The sequence below is a fragment of the Bicyclus anynana genome, chromosome 15 (assembly GCF_947172395.1).
Source record: "Bicyclus anynana chromosome 15, ilBicAnyn1.1, whole genome shotgun sequence".
Taxonomy (NCBI): Eukaryota; Metazoa; Arthropoda; class Insecta; order Lepidoptera; family Nymphalidae; genus Bicyclus; species Bicyclus anynana.
In genome coordinates this window covers 9804710-9824043 of record NC_069097.1, presented here as the reverse complement: position 1 = coordinate 9824043, position 19334 = coordinate 9804710, and the positions used below count along the sequence as shown (strand labels likewise).

Sequence of the window (19334 nt, the reverse complement as noted above, 5' to 3'; positions counted from 1 at the left end):
CAGTCGTTTGCGCCAGGGTAATGCTGGCCTTGAAAACTGGCCGATTGTGCTCTTCTGGGCAACTGCAGTCGTTTGCGCCAGGGTAATGCTGGCCTTGAAAACTGGCCGATTGTGCTCTTCTGGGCAACTGCAGTCGTTTGCGCCAGGGTAATGCTGGCCTTGAAAACTGGCCGATTGTGCTCTTCTGGGCAACTGCAGTCGTTTGCGCCAGGGTAATACTGGCCTTGAAAACTGGCGCTGACTCAATTGATGGACTCCTTAATGATAACGATGCTTTGGGGATAATGGATCAGCGTCCACCTTCACATAGGAAGTAAAATTAAAACAAATTCTAATTTTTTTAAAACAGCAACTGCTTATTGCGGGATCTTCTCAGCAGAACCTGCCTTCCGAACCGATGGTATTCAGTGGCGCTTTACAATTTTTGCAATTCTTGCCAAAATTTAAATTAATTGAAACGTATTGAAGAGTTTCTTCCCCCGATCGGTCGACTCCCCACCAGGTGGACTGACAACATCAAGGTAGTCTCAGGGATTCGCTGGATGCAGGTGGCTCAGTATCGTGATGTTTGGAAGTCCCTACAAAAGGCCTATGTCCTGCAGTGGACGTCCATCGGCTGATATGATGATTCGTAAGAAAAAGTTAACCCAAAAATAGTTGCACTTTCCAAAATTTGCTCATGGTAGATAAGTTAAATGTTTGATCGATTTTCCGAACAAATATATATTCTTCAGCCAGTGTAATTATCTTTGTCTGTTTCCAATTATACAGGAAAATGATAGGTGCGTTACTGAAGCTTTTAGCATGATGTCAATGGAAATTTGTCCACGTATCGTGAGTTCATTCGGTGTTCCCCATCTCATACGTGATTCGCATCGGACATCTACCACTCGTCGCAAATACAAAGTACAAGTTTTATTTTTAGAGTTCCGTACATCGTCATAATAGTCCAGTGCCATAATAGCCCAGTGGATTTTACCTCTACCTTCGATTCGAAGGGCGTGGATTCACCGATCCGGGGCATGCACTTCCAATTTTCCAATTATGTGCATTTTTTAGAAATTAAATGTCACGTGTCTCAAACGGTAAAGGAACAACATCGTAAGAAAACCAGCATACTTACCTGAAAATTTTCTCAAGTCTCTACTTGTGTGAAGATAAACATGGTCGTCGGTGAAATTACAGGCTCATCAAGCATAAAATATGCTCAGTTTCAAGACGTGATCCTGGATGCCTTGCGAAATGTCGTATTTTATAGACAATGGTTTCCCGCGAAACAAGTGGTCTCATTTAAGATTTTTTTTGCAGACAGAGTCACATCACATAACACTAAAATATAAACCGGAATGTTTGTATGGATGTTTTTTACATTTTCACGCAAATCTGATAAATTGGCTAAAATTTGGAATGGAGGACTATACCCTAGATTGCATAAAGGCTAGTTACTTTTTTACTTTTTACCCTGGAAAAATCCGTGGTTCTCGCAGGCTGTGTGAAAAACTGAATTTCACTTCTGTTTTAATATTAGAAAGAGTCAAGACTTTATTGCCCAAAATACTTTGTAAGAAATCATACCTAAATAGATGCGGAACCCTAAAAGATTTTTCTTTGTGTTTATTTATGCCGTGTTGTTTGCCAAATGGCGCTATATAAAACACGCTGGCGCTTGGTTCACAATGTAGCAATTTCTATTCTACAAAATTGCATATGCAATTGTGTAGCCGCCAAGCTGCCTAGTAGAACGCAATGCGTGTAACTGCATAATGTAGATTGCACATGTATGATTGCAATTATCTTGTTCAATCGAGTTGGGTTAAGTTGTCCCATTTGAACGACGATCCTGGTCAGTAACGCGGATTTCCTCAATGGATTAATACGGCAAACCGTACTCTCTGAAGTACGGAGGTGCTTACATCTTGACATTTTTTCCAAAGCTCAACGGTAAGAGCGGTTGGATTCGTCACCTAGGGGAGGTGGTTCGATCTCCGCCCCGTTGATCTATTGTCGTACCCACTTCTAATACAGTATTTCCCTAATAGTTGGAGGGGAACGGGAATAATGGTCATATTAAAAAGGTTTTTTTTATTCTTTACAAGTTAGCCCTTGACTACAATCTCACGTGATTGTAAGTGATGATGTAATCTAAGATGGAAACGGGCTAACTTGATGGATTTGAGGATAAAAATTCACACCCCTTTCGGTTTGTACACGTCATCGCACCGGAACGCTAAATCGTCTTTGCCGGTAGGGTGGTAATTACCCACGGCTGAAGCCTTCCACCAGCAAAATCTGGACCAATTAAGAAACCTCAATAGGCCCAGCCGGGTATCCAACCCAGGACCTCCCACCACTGCGCCACGGAGGCCGTCAAGATATGGCAAAGATTTTTTTTTTTCAATTAAAATCTTGACTATAATTATGACTTGTGAGTAGCGACAGCTGCAGCTGATTTCCAACAAAGATTGCATCCCACTATACAAGCTATCCGCTATCCCTATAACGGACGAGACAAAACACAGAAATAATCGGCGAAAATGAGCTCTTCGGGACGTATATCGTTGCAAGGGATGTTGACAGTTGGATAATTCTTAACGAACTGAATGTATTCAAATATCTGCACTTCGTAGGGGCCAGGCTCAATAAAAACACAGCTTTTCGTGATAACAACGGTTACTATAAGACGGTCGATGATGATGACCCTTTAAAATTAAAAACAAACGTGTGACGTGCAACACAAATGGGCCGTTTAGTCGTACAATAAAGAAGACATACGCTCGCGATATGCAAGAGTACGTGGAATCGTTTTATTGTAATGGGCTGTGATTCCAGTTAGCGGATTCCGTCCGCCCGCCGCGCCACTCAATGACTATTGTCTCTCGAAATCCAAGCGCGTGTGACGCAATCGCCACCGACTTTTCCGAGCAAGTTTTCTCCGTCATCATCATCATGTCAGCCGATGGACATCCACTGCAGCATATAGGCCTTTTGTAGGGACTTCCAAACATCACGGAACTCGAGTGTCGTCAGATGTCAAGCCAACCGCGCGTACACCAAGACAGACACGGCGCTCCTCCCGTAAAACGCAGCTTCATTGAGAGGTCTCAATAACCGGGCCCGACAATAAAAATCAAGAAAACCACAAGAAGACCGAACAACCAAACATAATAAATGTAGAGCAACCAAAGTTACGAACTACGAAACGAACAATATAGAAAAGAAAGAATTACACGTGTGCGTTTTTTGGAGATCCCGGAACTTCCCTATACCATTTTAGACTGCATCGTCAATTAACGTCTAGTGAGATCGCTGTTAACCGTTAACTTGGCGATGAATAGAAAATAAATAAAAAAACATTTAATATTCAAATGTCGTCTCGTTACTCCTCAATGGCCCGCTAGTGTGACGACAGTACATTATAACGGAGTTCAGTACACACAGTACATTATGGCTCCAACTATTGTATTCACTGTTCTACCCTGTCTCGGTGCGAGTCGTAAATCAATTTGGTCACGGAAGCACTAAATCTGACCTTAACAGGATATTTGTGTGTGCGATTAATAAATTACTTGTTAAGTGCTTTGTTATTGCTTTTTACCGACTTTAAAAGAAGGGGAGGATCCTTATTTCAAGTGGTTTAGGCTTAGTTTACAAGCACTCTTGAATCGTCAGCAGGCTAATTCACTATCTTTAACATACGCTACGCCGTGAAAGCCTTAGTGGATATGACGTCTGCCTGCGATTCCGGAGGGTGTGGGTTCGAATCCGGTCCGTGGACCTGAGCTCGGGTCTACTCTCAGAATGATAGGGGTTAGGCCAATAGTCCACCACGCTGGCCCAATGCGGATTGGCAGACTTCACACACGAAGACAATTAAGAAAATTCTATGATATGCAGGTTTCTCACGATGTTTTTCCTTCACCGTTTGAGACACGTGATATTTAATTTCTTAAAATGCATACAACTGAAAAGTTGGAGGTGCATGCCCCGGACCGGATTCGAACCCACAACCTTCGGAATCGGAGGCAGAGGTCATATCCACTGGGCTTTCACGCTCTTCAATACGTATACTTATACGTTTTTTTTTTAACCTTTTACCTATACGTATACCTAAGTTATAACCTATCGATAACTACTTACGTTATAACGGGGTGACATATTTTCTAACAATTCCGCATACTATATATTATGCATACAATATATTTTATTGTATTTCTTTATATTTATAATGAGTAAAGACGATGAGATTTTCTGATCAGAACAATAGTGTAAATTTTTATATCGCGTCCTACTTTATAGTAGGCGATTGATAAAGTTTTCCTCGAAATAATTAATAGCAACTGTTCTTCGCAGTTACCTATTTATCACGTCGCCAGTACGAAAGTGGCTTAATAGTCGGAGAGCCAGCGACAGTCAGATCTTCGTAATTTTATAAAAGCTAATTCAGCAGTCAGCTCATGCTCATACGATAGATAAGTACCGTAGCCTATGGAGTTTGGACCGTGATGGCTTTGGGTGATAGCAGGTTTCAAGGATCCAGAGCCCCAACCTTTTTTTATATTTTTTTATCGGCATAATATGAAAAATGTTATCCCCATTCGCCAGACGCTTGGCTTCATGGCAACCCTTCGCTAGAGACCCTTGAAATTTCATATTAAATAGTGTTTTTCGCAGGGTTGCCGCGAAGCTAAGTGACTGGCGACTGGGAATGTAATTTCTCATATGATGCCGAGGATGAAAACATGAAAAAATTACACTTTATACTAAAATGATTGAGGGTCTGGATCCTTAAAACCTGCTATCTCTCAAAGCCACCATGGTCCTAACTCAATAATTGGCTATCGTACTTATGGTAGGAGCATGAGCTGACAACAACTTTTATAAAATGACGCAGGTCTGGGGTTCACGGGCTCTTAGACTATAACCTAAATAGTTTACTGGTTCGCTCTGTCGTCCTAACCTATGCTGTGGTTCACAACCATTGGTAGGTTTATCCTGAAAAGATTGTTGCAAAGAAATATGTATTAAACATTTACAGCTTTTATTTAACGTTATGTCAGCCACTGACTATCAAGTAAGCACACATGCCTGCAGCGCTAACGGCTTGATAAAACTGATCGTGTGTTGGTCGCGATTTGCATCACATCATGCTGATCGCGACCAACACGATCAGTTTGCGCTGCAGGCATGTGGGCTTATCGGATGTTATCTGTGCTTTTAAATCATTTTATCGTTGGTATTCTATAACACTGATTTGTTATAACACATATTATGTATAGATTGCTTACATATCTCTCCAGTCGGTCCCTCATGACTGAGGATTACCTCCACGGCGAGTTATAGCCCTATTTTATAACCTTGGCCATTTGAAAGGCATTACCAAAGGTACTGGCGCCCATCGGCGTGCACACTATAGATGCAAAAATGCCCTGCCTACCCTGAGATCTCATTACGAGCCTTTATTGCGATGTGAATTTTCCACTCTGTACCTATAGTGCATACCCTAGTTAAAAACCCTGTGCACGCCACTGCTGGCGCCTGTTTCTTTCAGTTGATTAGACCATCGGAGTGGAAATCATCCCGTTTACCCACCACACCTTGTTTATTTTATGAACGTTGAAATTTAAAAATACTTTATTTACAGTGGCAACGGCAAGTTGGCGACGTGGGGCTGCATCGTGGGCTTCATGGTAATGATGTGCCTCGACGTGGGTCTGGGGTAGTGCCCACTCGCCCAACCGCCCAATCGCCGTACGTTCATCGCTCTACGTCAACCTTAACGTGCACTGCCCCTTGGATCAAAGGTATTCTCCCTCTACAGACTCTTGTCGCCATAGATATCGCAAATTTGTTCCCTAGACAATAGCATTCGAGCAGTGGCGTGGACTCCATAGAAGCAATAATGCACTGCCTACATTGAACGCATTAGGAACCTATATTGTAGACGGAATGTTCTATTTTACAGTTTGTACGTATTATGCGTACCCTAGTTAAATACCCTATGCACGCCACTATTGGACTATGGCTAGGTGCTTTTGGAGTTTTTTTGATGCTGCCGCATCTGAATAAGTCGATAGAGACTATTCACATGATCATAAAATATAATTAGTCATTTTGTGTGGTCTAGAGATTTTTCGATGTCAAAAATCTTTATTATGGTACGCATTTCGTTGATTTATTCATAAGCTAAATGTAATAAATCGTATGGAATACTATAAAAACGTTTAAAAATCTTAATTGTGCAGGCCACACATTATTTATATATTTATAACATAAAATATATTATTTTTACCTTTATGACTGTGTTAAACTAATTTCATAATAAAAAAATCTCGCCTGTACCTATTTTTTTATAATTTTCCTTTGCTGTACAATATTGGGTTACTTAACAGTACCTACTGAGATTAAGCATTTTTTCTAGGGACATTTACCACAAAGTGACCTATTTTTTATTATATGCGTATAATTCTATCGATTTCGAGAGACCACATTCTATCGATTTCGTAAAATTTGAAACTAATTTAGTCGAGCTACAGACGTTGCATAGTGACTACAGTTTTAAGAAGAAAGAAAGAAAAAGAAAGAAAAAAGCTTTATTAGTGAATTATGCCACACAACACAATTTGTTCTTTAACAATATCCTGCGATGTGTACTTTTTTAACTGTACTTTATCCAACCAATTTCTGGATGAGTTTCACAATGAAACTTTTACGTATCGCGTCATGCCACGTTCGGAGTCTGTAGAGCGGAGTCACCCTCGATTAACAAAAATAGCTAATGTTAAAATGTATCGAAAAATGTGACACGTTCGGAAATGTTATCGATTTTGTCCACCTATGCCAAATACACGCACAACCAGCTGTCGAGGGGACGTTCTATTCTTAGCAAATGAATTCCTAGTTCGGATACAAGGTAATAAGAATTACTGTAGCACTTTTACTTTAATGATTTCTTCTATTCCCGAAAGACTGTTTGCCCTTGAATGTAGTAGTAAGCAGACAACACTACAGCCTTTGTATGTGTTACGTGAATGAATGTCAATGCAGTAGATACGCGTTTTTACATTACTAGCTGTCGTCGCGCCATTTCACTCGCGTGGTTCCCGTTTCCGTAGGAATTCGGGGATTATATATAGCCTATAGCCTTTCTCGATAAATGGGCTATCTAACACTGAAAGAATTTTTCAAATCGGACCAGTAGATCCTGAGAATAGCGCGTTCAAGCAAACAAACTCTTCAGCTTTATAATATTAGTATAGATTTAGAGTGTTGCGGATGGAGCGAAGTATCGTTTATCAAAAAAACCACTTCACTTTAGCAATCACTCGATGATAAATCTACCCTCACTTTAAATTATATAGTAAATGCGAAAGTGAGTATGTCTGTCTATTAGTCTGACATTTGTTCAGTGGCTTGAACGAAATCTCGAAAACCGCTTGATTAACAAAGTTGAAATTTTGCAGGGAGGTAGTTTAGTTAGTAGACATTCGCTAAGTACGGATTTCGCTAGAGGACCAGATTACGGAGGTCTAAGGGCGGACGAAGTAGCTGGAGACTGCTTGTTAAGTATACAGGTACATTGGACCTTGAAACAGAACATAATCTACGTTTATCCCGGAAAAATCCATGGATCCTGCGGAATTTTTAAAAACGGTATTTCATGGGCGTCCGCTAGTTAATAATATATTATTGCATTGTTTATGCTCCTTTACACCACATTACTACTACATTCAAAGCTAATCCGTCTTCCGAAAGTAGAAAGAGACCTTGTAGTTGATATACAAGGTGGTTACTGATTTTCCGCGGGTAGTAAATTATGATGTTTACTGTTAATTATTAATGCTTCTTACTGTTCTTCCTATAATTTACTGCTAATATAGATTAATTATTTAGTCGCTTGTGCGAGCTTCCTGTATACTATGCGTTTGATAGACTTTATCTTGAAGTCGTCATCAACCCATATTCGGCTCACTGCTGAGCTCGAGTCTCCTCTCAGAATGAGAGGGGTTAGGCCAATAGTCCACCACGCTGGCCCAATGCGGATTGGCAGACTTCACACACGCAGAGAATGAAGATAATTCTCTGGTATGCAGGTTTCCTCACGATGTTTTCCTTCACCGATTGAGACACGTGATATTTAATTTCTTAAAATGCACACAACTGAAAAGTTGGAGGTGCATGCCCGGGACCGGATTCGAACCCACACCCTCCGGAGTCGGAGGCAGAGGTCATATCCACTAGGCTATCACTGTTATCTTGAAGTATAAAGTTGTAAATACATTAGTATATTTAGATATTCCATTGTAGGCCTTAATTAAGTAACTAGGTAATAACGCTGCACAAAGCTGAAATGAAAACCAAGGTATCGCGGATAATAATACAGATTAAAGAAGTACCCTTTTTGTCTTTTGTGTGTGTATGTATGTATTTGTAATTATATGTTACACTGTAAAGATTTCAATAATAGTTACAAATTAAACTCTGTAGATTTTAACCGACACCAAAAAGATTATTAATGTGTATATTTTTATGTGAAAGTTACATGAAGCGATTTCAATTACTTGCTCTTTTTGAGGGTACTTTTGTACCTGAAATTTAAAAAAGTAACCTTGTTAATAGGTACCCTTACATACGAGTAATTCTGTTTCTTACAAAATTTTTTGGGAGAGTGTTTCATACCTTAGGTATGATCTTCAATAATGTTACTTAATTATTGTTATTCGGAATCCTTGATCGGCGTGTCCGACTCGCGCTTGCTCGTTTTTTTTTTAATTGTGTACTTAGTTTTGGTTTTGCCTGTGGTTTAGTAGGGCAACTTTAGTTTGCGTTGATTTCATGTTTCTTTGCGATTATATGAATGAGTATATTGAACAAATGATGATTCAACCACGCAACGAGCATTTAGTTAATAAAAGAGCTATCGTATAAAAAGGCTCGAGCTCATTGGATCCATTCGGCGCCTAATCAGCACCACCTAGACTTTTAAGTTAGATTATTTTATCCACTCATGTCAACACATTCACACATTGAAGTAGTGTGGTATCTATGAATTAATGCATTGTGTTAGTTAAATTATATGTTTTGGCTGAGGGCAAAATTATTTCTTATTCTTAACGACTTTGGCGCTAAAAATGGTTATTGGATTGGATTAATTTTATTAATAAGTTCTAATTATATTTGTATGTATATTTGTGTACTTAGGTGCATCCAAGTACAAATTATTATAATTTGTAATTAAATTAAATATTTTGAACTGTATTACAAATTGTAACACATGTAATTTTCGAAATACGTACCTACATACCTATTTATATAGAAATTTCCATATCTATAAATATTATTTATCCAATAATAATTGAATGTGTGTGACACATATTTCTAATAATAATTGAATACATCTGTCGTAAAATAAGTTCATTTTGATGTTCCTTTGAAATTTTTGTTTCCCTATATGTACTGGTCTTAGACCAATTATTGTATAGGACCTGCCTTGCTAGATGTTACTTTTCTGTCAAAGTATATGATCAACGATCTAATGCGATTATAAAAACTGTCTCTATAGTATCGATGTTAAATAATTGTAATCGTGTTCGTCGGTTAAAGAGCTCCGTAAAAATACCTTTTTGTGTAATTGAATTGTGTAAAAAACGGGCAAAAACTTCTAGTTTAGTATAAGATATACACCAAATCTAAGCTCGCTTTCTTCAGAAAATGACAGACAATTTTGTTCGTGACTATGAGTGCGATACAGATCCTTCTATAATTGGTCTGAGGTACTGGTAAATGACGTTGTTGACGTCGTAAAGCTATAGATACACTTACAATATATTGAACAAGGGACAATATTTACGTGGGTATTTAGTAAGTGATAAATATTACATTTTATAAGTCAATTGTATGATAGTTATGATTGTATTATTATGATTTATGATAATATTATTTAAATTGTCTAATTAACAAAATAAAAACGCAATACTCTTTTTAAATGTATTGTCAATTTAAACGTCGGAGGTTATTTTTCCTTTTTTTTTTTTTTGTAAAATTACGAATCTACAATAAAAATTGTCATAAGTACCTAGTTGTAAAATTGTATGAATAATTACATTCATTAATTATAATAGTATAGACCGGTGCAATTGTAAAATATGTAATTTAATTGTTAATTTTTGTAATTAAATTTTTATTGAAATATATTGTAATATTACATTTTTTTGTTTTAATTCTAAAATTCGTAAATACAACAATAGGTAAGTAATTGGTACAATTTAAAAATTGTTTGTTTCTGTTAGTTCAACAGTTATACTTAAAATTAACTTTAAATAATCAGCATAAAATACACGTTTGCAGTCTGTATGAGCTTCATATAGCCAAAAGTTGAAATTTTAATTGTTTAAGGTAATTTTTAAAACAATTAAGTAAGTAGGTACGTGTAGACCTTTTAACCTTGTAATTTCTTGGGTCTCTCCCAAATAGTTATGTAAATTTTTAAAAAAACTATCAGGACCAAGTTAACTGACTAAGATACCTATACTAATATAATAATTTACTAGCTGACGCCGCGCAATTTTACCCGCGTGGTTCCAGTTCCCGTAAACGGGGATAATATATAGCCCATTGCCTTCCTCGTTAAATGGGCTATCTAATAGTGAAAGAATTTTTCAAATTGGGCCAGTAGTTCCTGAGATTAGCGCGTTCAATCAAACAAACAAGCTCTTCATCTTTATATCATTAGTATACATGGGGATGGAGGAGTTTATGCAAGCCGATTCCCGCCGGGTTACCTTTAAAAAACCATGCATATTCATTGTTGTCCTGTTTCTAGGTATAATAGAAACCGGAGTTTGCATCACGCTATATTTTCCTTTTCATATGGCTTACTTTCATCTAAATTCCATCCTTCGCCACTGGTATACTGCATGTCAGTAATTTTAGTCAGTGAACGTGACACCCTCCGCGCAGTGCCAGAACGGATGACGTGACAAACGACAGGGAATTGCACTAGAAAAGTTTGAGGAAGGGAGCGGCGCTACCCGGCCGTCGACCCCGCACCCGAGCTCGAAAACACGAATTCTTGGGCGTACGACTTCAGTCCGATAACTAACGCCAGCCACACACGCTCAAGTATTACCATCATCAACCCATATTCGGCTCACTGAGCTGAGGGGTTAGGCCAATATAGTCGCTGGCCCAATGCGGATTGGCAGACTTCACACACGCAGAGAATTAAGAAAATTCGCAGGTATGCAGGTTTCCTCACGATGTTTTCCTTCAGCGTTTGAGACACGTGATTTTTACTTTCTTAAAATGCACACAACTGAAAAGTTGGAGGTGCCCGGATCGGATTTGAACCCAAATCCTCCTGAATCGGAGGCAGAGGTCATATCCGCTGTATATATACTGTCAATCAGTTGGATATGTGATAGTGGAAATATCGAAATATGGTTATGGTTTGTTTTTCACATTCACATCCCTAAGCGCCCTGTAAACTTAATTGTAATCGTGTGTGGTTGGCCTAAGTTGACTGTAATGACTGTATTGTGCTGTGTAGTATTTTTTTTTTTAAGTTATCCCTTGACTACAATCTCACCTGATGGTAAGTGATGATGCAATCTAAGATGGAAGCGGACTAACTTGTTAGGAGGAGGATGAAATCCACACCCCTTTCGGTTTCTACACGACATCGTACCGAAACGCTAAATCGCTTGGCGGTACGTCTTAGCCGGTAGGGTGGTAACTAACCGCGGACGAAGCCTCCCACCAGCGAGACCTGGACCAAATTAAGAAAACCTCAATCGACCCAGCCGGGAATCGAACCCAGGACCTGCGTCTTGTAAATCCACCGCGCATACCACTGCGCCACGGAGGTCGTCAATGATTGGCGTATTCTAAACCTTGAATAACGTCTTGACCACGCCGCACTCGACGTGAACAGCTTTTTTTTATTATTTTTTTTTACAAGTTAGCCCTTGTCTACAATCTCACCTGATGGTAAGTGATGATGCAGTCAAGATGGAAATGGACTAACTTGTTAGGAGAAGGATGAAAATCCACACCTTTCGGTTTCTACACGACATCGTACATGGTATGTGGAGTCCGGAGGTAAAAGGAAAAGACACTTAGCACTGCTCGACTGTTCCATTTATTGATTAGTAAAATATACAGCAGATCACTTGAAAGAACAGAAAAAAACATATAATATGATACTCTTCTTGAATGTACGATTATACAGGTTGAATAAACAATATCCACAGACAATAGACACCTTATCACACCATTACTGTACCATAGACGTGCATATTTGCTTTATTCCAACATAGAGTAACTCTATATAGGTATATTTGTAATTTTTAGTACAGTCAATCTATTGCAGGAATACGTATCTGCAATACACAAATATTTACCGTTTAACTTAGTGATATTCATGAAAATATTAACTAATCAAATTCAAAAATAATGTTCGAAGAAATATGTGAGACATTTATGTTTTTGCCACTCCAGAATAAAGTAAATGAATTCTCAGATGTCTCCGTAATTCTAATCTTAGGTAGATGCTTACTTATTATTTTACAACTTTGATGACTGTTGATTTCTTAGAAATAAGTATGCTGAACATTGTCATTTGGTTTCGTATTTCGATAATAATCTAAGTGTTCGTGAGAAAGAATTCAATGGTAACTTAAGTAAGTTATCCTAATAGTAAGTATAGGTACTAATACACATACATTAGCTTATGTTACCATCATATTCTTTCACAATAAAAGTGTTTATTTATTCGTTATAATAAATTAATTAAACAAATAAAAAAACCCGACTGCATAAAGAATAAAAAAACTGAAAAGAAAAAAAACATGCTCAGTCCAGAAGTGTAGAAATCATTCGAGAAAACAGTCGGGACCTATTAAATAATGTAAAAGAAAATCATTCTATCCAATATCTAAGGTTATATTAAATCTAACGATATCCTAATTACGTAAATCCGTTTAGTAGTTTGGAAGATATGAGGTAATAAAGAATATTACATACATACATACATACATATATACATACATACATACATACATACAAGATACGCGCGAAAAACATAACCCTTCTTGCAGTCGGGTAGAAAGTAGTAAATTTGAATACAATTGTAACTTAAGCTAACTTACCCTAATACTAACTATACTAATACGCATACGTAAGCTAAAGTTACCATCATATTCTTTCACAATAAAAAAAAGTTTGTTAATTCGGTAGTAATTAGTAAGTAGTTAGTATTAGTTTGTAATTTGTTCTTGATTTTTTAATTTGTTTTTTTAGATGAATAAAGGATTTTATTATTATTATTATTATTAATTATTTTAAAAACGCTCGGTTCGATGTCGCCGGCGTCAAAGGCTCAAAGCAAGTGACGAAGCGAACGCATTACGTAAACAAAAGCTGCAGCATCCCACAAACATAATTCACTACTGATTGAAAAGGACAGGCGATGCGTCGTCAATTAGGCGATCGAGGACGCGGTGCAGTCGATATATGGTGTACCCAGTTATGTGAAGCATCCGCCTCATTTCCATTCATTCTGTGTTTGTTGACAATCTATCGGGCGGTGGCGCGGTCAGAGGGCGCGGCGGGGTGCCCCTCGCTGCAGTCAGTTACGTGCGCCCGCGCCCCGCGCACGCTGCACGCTGCACCGCGCGCGCACCCTTGCACCCTTGCACCCTGCACCCTTGCACCCGGCGCCGCACCCGCACCCACCGCTGGACCGACGCCGATTGTTTACTGCGCATTTCAGTAAGTCATGCATGCGAGTGCGCAATGCGCCGATTCTTACTAGCCGTAAACTGTTTGTTTACCTCGCGCGTGACGTCAGCGATTGTCACGATGGATTTTAAGGCGAAGTTGTGGCGTACGTTGATAACTTACTCAGTACTGATCGATAGCGTCAATCTATGAGGGTGATAAGCACTTTTGATGCGAAATATGGGTTAAGTTTTTATGATTCATGGTTGTTGAAATATAAGCTCTTTTCCTTAGTGTGAGAGTTCAAATTGTCTTGTAGTATTTGTTATGCACCACGGTAGTAGAACTGAAACAGGGACTCCAGATATCAGTAAAACAAGATAGCTAAATGTTCTCTAGGTACTTTCCTCACATTTCAACGCGTGTAATTTACACTATAGGTAGGTATATAAAAGCTGATGAGTTATTTTGTTTTTACGCACTAATATTAGAAAAAGTGGCTGAAAGTTCCCGTCGATTTCTCCAGGATACCATCATCAGATCCTGACATGGTTACTATGGGACCAATTGAAAAGCATACCCTCTCAAATGAAAAAATAATTTTTCAAATCAGTTCAGGCGTCTTCGAGTAATCAGTGAACATAAAAAAAGGATTCCGACGAATTGATAACCTCCTCCTTTTTTTGAAGTCGGTTAAAAAGTAGTTAACTTAGAAACAAGCTGTCATTCAGCTTAATTAGCACATTGAGTTTGTGACCTTACCCGTTACAATACACTGCCCTGTGCCCTTCAACCTGAGGCACAGGATGAGAGAGTATCTAACAGTGGAATTCATAGACGTTGAAGCGTACCCCTAGGGGATCATTCAGACGCTGAGTGTCAAATTCTCAAACAAATAGAGGTTAAATTCGACACTTAGCGGCTGAATAATCCCCCGGGGGTGCCCCTACAACGTCTATGAATTCCACTGTAAGCTTCAAGGGGCTGAAATTTCTTCAATAAACAAACTCCTAGGTAACCTACTCTTTATAATGACACTAGCTGACGCCGCGCGGTTTCGCCCGCGTGGTTCCCGTTACCGAAGGAATACGGGGATAATATATAGTCTATAAGCCTTCCTTAATAAATGGGCTATCTAACACTGAAATACTTTTTCAAATCGGACCAGTAGTTCCTGAGATTAGCGTGATCAATGAAACAAACAAACTCTTCAGCTTTATAATATTAGTATAGATTACTCCTCTGGACGAGCTCTAAAACAAGTATGTTCTACTGCTAATCAACTTTTATTACTTTATCCGCTTTGAGTTTGTCAAGTCAACGTTAATTTAAGAACATTACGTAAAGCTTCAGAAAGCTTCAGCTTTAAGAGCCATGATAGCCCAGTGGATATGACCTATGCCTTCGATTCGGATTCCGTAGATTCCAACTCGGTCCGGGGCATACATCTCCAACTTTTCAGTTGTGCGCATTTTAAGAAATTAAATACGTGTCTCAAACGGTGAAGGAAAAACATCGTGACGAAACTAGCATACAAGAGAATTTTCTTAATTCTTTGTGTGAAGTCTGCCAATCCGCATTGGGCCAGCGTGGTGGATTGGTCTAACCTCTCTCATTCTGAGAGAAGACTCGAGCAGTGAGCCGAATGTGGGTTGATAATGATGAAGATGACGTAAAGCTTTATCTCCTTTTAACTTGAAAATTATGCTAAAGGTTCTAAAGTTTACCGAATGACATCTTTTCATGCAGTCGGTAGGAGTAGTGAGTATTCATTAACGACCCACATTCGACTCACTGTTCGACCACGAGTCTGCTCTCATGATGAGAGCTTAAGCTATACTAATATTATAAAGCTGAAGAGTTCGTTTGTTTCTTTGTTTGATTGAACGCGCTAATCTCGGGAACTACTGGTCCGATTTGAAAAATTCTTTCAGTGTTCGATAGCCTATTTATCGAGGAAGGCTATAGGTTATATATTTTCCCCGTATTCCTACGGAAACGGGAACCACGCGAGTGAAACCGCGCGGCGTCAGCTAGTAGTCTATATAAAAATCTATATATACATATCATCATCATTACCAACCCATATTCGGCTCACTGCTGAGCTCGAGTCTCCTCTCAGAATGAGAGGGGTTAGGCCAATAGTCCACCACCCAATGTGGATTAGCAGACTTCACATACGCAGAGAATTTTGAAAATTCTCTGCATATGTGAAGTCTCCTCACGATGTTTTTCCTTCACCGTTTGAGACGCGTAATATTTAATTTCTTAAATTGCACATAACTGAAAAGTTGGAGGTGCATGCCCCGGACCGGATTTGAATCCACACCCTCCGGAATCGGAGGCAGAGTCCATATCCACTAGGCTATTACGGCTCCTGTCCGTAACATGGAATTAAGGATGGAATTGTGCATGTGTACGCTCAGTATTGTAGCCTATTATTTGGATCACTTTGTGCGTTGATTTTGTAGGGACGTAACCGATCTATATTACACAATATTATCATTGCTTATGAATGAGTCAAATTACAAATACTTAAAATCCTTAAGTCGTAAAATTTGAGAGGAAGCATAACATCGCAAATTAAATCTATCAGAAGTGAAGCAATCGTTTGCAACATTTGTACCGAAGGACAACGGCCATTTCTTAAGTCTTCACTAACGATTCGGTTACGTAAACATTGCTTCTTGTGTTTATTTAGTTTTGCGGATAGTTTTTATAGTGCCATAGCCCAGTGAGACCGTATTAGCCTAGTGGATATAACCTCTGCCTTCGATTTGGAGGCCGTGCGAATCGGGTCCGGGGTAAGCATCGCACCTTTTCAGTTATGTGCATTAAAAAAAATTAATATCATGTGTCACGTGTAAAGAAAAACATCGTGAGGAAACCTGCATACCAGAGAATTTTCTTAATTCTCTGCGTCTGTGAAGTCTGTCAATCCACATTGCCAGCGTGGTGGATTATTGGCCTAACCCCTCTCATTCTGAGAGGAGACTCGAGTTCAGCAGTGAGCCGAATATGGGTTGATAATGATGATACAGAATTGCATTGTCACCAAAATATGCAACAGTAATCAAGTATAGACCTTCAAACTTTAGATACTGAAAAACTCGTAGGTTAACTATAGGAGGTAAAGTTTGTGGTGTTGTAAGGGGTCACCTCTGGATGTACTGAACCGATTTTGACAATTCTTCTACCACTAGGCCACGTATTTGTTAGTGTCATACGCTATATTTTATACCCGTATTCTCACGGGAACGAGAACTACGTGAAACCGCGGGGCGTCTATACTAATATTAAAAAGAGAAAAGATTTGATGATTTGTTTACATTGTATACTGAACCGATTTGAAAAATTCTTTCAATGTTGGAAAGCTACACTATGACCGAGTACTATAAGCTATATTTACCCCCCGTATTCCTACGGTAACAGGAACTACGCGGGTGAAACCGCGCGGCGTTGGCTAGTTAATAGTATAGCTATTTCCAACAAATATATTTAATGCTAACTGCGCGACGAGCGTCTGGAGCTAGGTCAAAGTCCAGGTGAGCGGCGCGGCAGACGTAAGATAAACAATACAGTCTAAAAACCGAAAAAAAACCGCGAAATCCACCGCCGATATAGACTAACCAGACAATGTTATGTAAACATTACGAAAGTGTGTACCTACTTCGCCTCGATATCTGCCGCTACCAAACAAGATATTACAATATCGATATAACAAGATTGATTCGAAAGTCTTTGTTTTTATTATTCGATCGATTAAATAAAGATCGAAAATGACATGTAGCGCCTAATTTCGCGATTTTGACAATATTATAATATAAAAATGAATCGCAAAATGCGTTGGTAAGCGCATAACTCAACAACGCCTGGACCAATTTGGCCAATTCTTTTTTTAAAATGTTCGTAGAAGTTCTAGGATGGTTTTTACGGCGAGAAAAATTAAAAAGACTAAAAAAAATTATACTCCCATACAAACGATAGGTAATAATTTGAATTTTAATATGTATAGGGTTTAGGGGTAGGGTAGGAGTAGGGTAGGGATAGGGTAAGTGTAGAGTAGGAGTAAGGTAGGGGTAGGGGTAGTTTAGGGGTAGGGTAGACGTAGAGTAGGGGTAGGCTAGGTGTAGGGTTGGAGTAGGGTAGGTAAGGGTATGGAAGAGGTGCACAAAATTCAAAGCGAAGCTTGACCGGATCCGCTAGTAATTAATAATTATATCATCGCGATTGATAGCATAAAACTGTTATTTGAACTGAAAGTTTTTTTTGTATTCCGTTTGTACGTTTGTAAAACTATTTTTTTGTAGCTCTGCCCTGCCAGGGAGTAGCCCTGCCTTGAAGCGCAAAGACACTCTTTTCTTTCAGGTGAAAGTTTGTGTAAGTGTGTGTGTGTATGCTTGTTCCTCCTTTACGCTGTAGCTAAATCACTCATCCCGGAAAAATCCATGGTTCCCGCGGGATTTATGAAAAATTCCACGTGGTCCGCTAGTGTATTATAATGATACAATAATTAGACATAGCTGGTAAAATCAAGCACAAAGCTCTAAAGCTTGAAGCTCCACCGTTTGACTAGTTTATTTTTAACCCCCAACGCAAAAAGAGGGGTGTTATAAGTTTGACGTGTCTGTCTGTCTGTCATGGCACCATAGCTCCCGAATGGATGAAGCGATTTCAATTTAGTTTGTTTTTGTATTAAAGATGACTTATGTGCGAGTGTTCTTAGACATGTTTGATGAAAATCGGTTGAGCCGTTTAAAAGTTGTGGAGATTGAAAGTAATAGTAGTAAAGAATAACTGAATACTCGAGTCTCAAATGAAAGCGCATTTAAATATAATTTAGATCAAGAGTGTAATTAATGATTTTAACTTTAATGTTATTAGTAATTAATCCAAATTAAAATTTGCTGCGCTAATTATTTCTTGTTTGTTTTAAATACTTCCACGCCTCCTTGGTTAAACCTCGTTTACCTCCATACCTTACCTTATCAGCCGATAGACGTCCACAGCTGGACATAGGCCTCTTGCATGGACCTCCAAGCACAACGATCTCGAGACGCCAGCATCCAGCGGCTCCCTGCAACCCGCTCGATATTTTCTGTCCACCTAGTGGGGGGTGGACCAACATTGCGCTTTGCGGTGCGGGGTCGCCATTCCCGCACCTTAGGACCCCCACGTCCATCGGCTCTTCGAACATGTGTTTACCTCAGGGACTTTGAAATTATTATTTTCCACATGACCTCTATGCATGCCTTGCTCAGACATGCCTTGTGATCCGTAGACAATCGTATCAACCAAAACACCATCGAATCAGTTAGACAGCCATATGACATAGATGACGTCATCATCTCGCAGTTAGAAACTGGGGCCCAGAGGGAGCCCGAGACAGAACACGCAGAGGTGATAATAAGGCTCGCTAAAGTATATGTTATGTAGATATATACGTAGGACCACAGAATAAAGATGATCTAGAATGAGTTATTACAAGTAGCATGGTGAAACCCATAATAAAAAAATACTCAGAGTTTGTTGAAACTAGAAAGATGAAATTTGGTATGGCTATGTATATTAATTTCGCCTATACGAGTAAAATGGTAAAAATAAAATAAGAAAAAAAA

At 39.0% G+C, this 19334-nt stretch overlaps 1 protein-coding gene across 1 annotated transcript in view; it reads left to right on the top strand.

Annotated features, from left to right (window-relative positions):
- The window catches only part of LOC112043139 (zinc transporter ZIP11), a 109130-nt gene extending 102799 nt beyond the window's left edge, over window positions 1-6331 (top strand). Inside the window, exon 7 of the mRNA XM_024078426.2 lies at window positions 5642-6331. Within this exon, the coding sequence (XP_023934194.1) occupies window positions 5642-5720 (79 nt within the window). The 3' untranslated portion in view covers window positions 5721-6331. The remainder of the gene's footprint in view (window positions 1-5641) is intronic.
- The last annotated feature ends 13003 nt before the right edge of the window (window positions 6332-19334 follow it).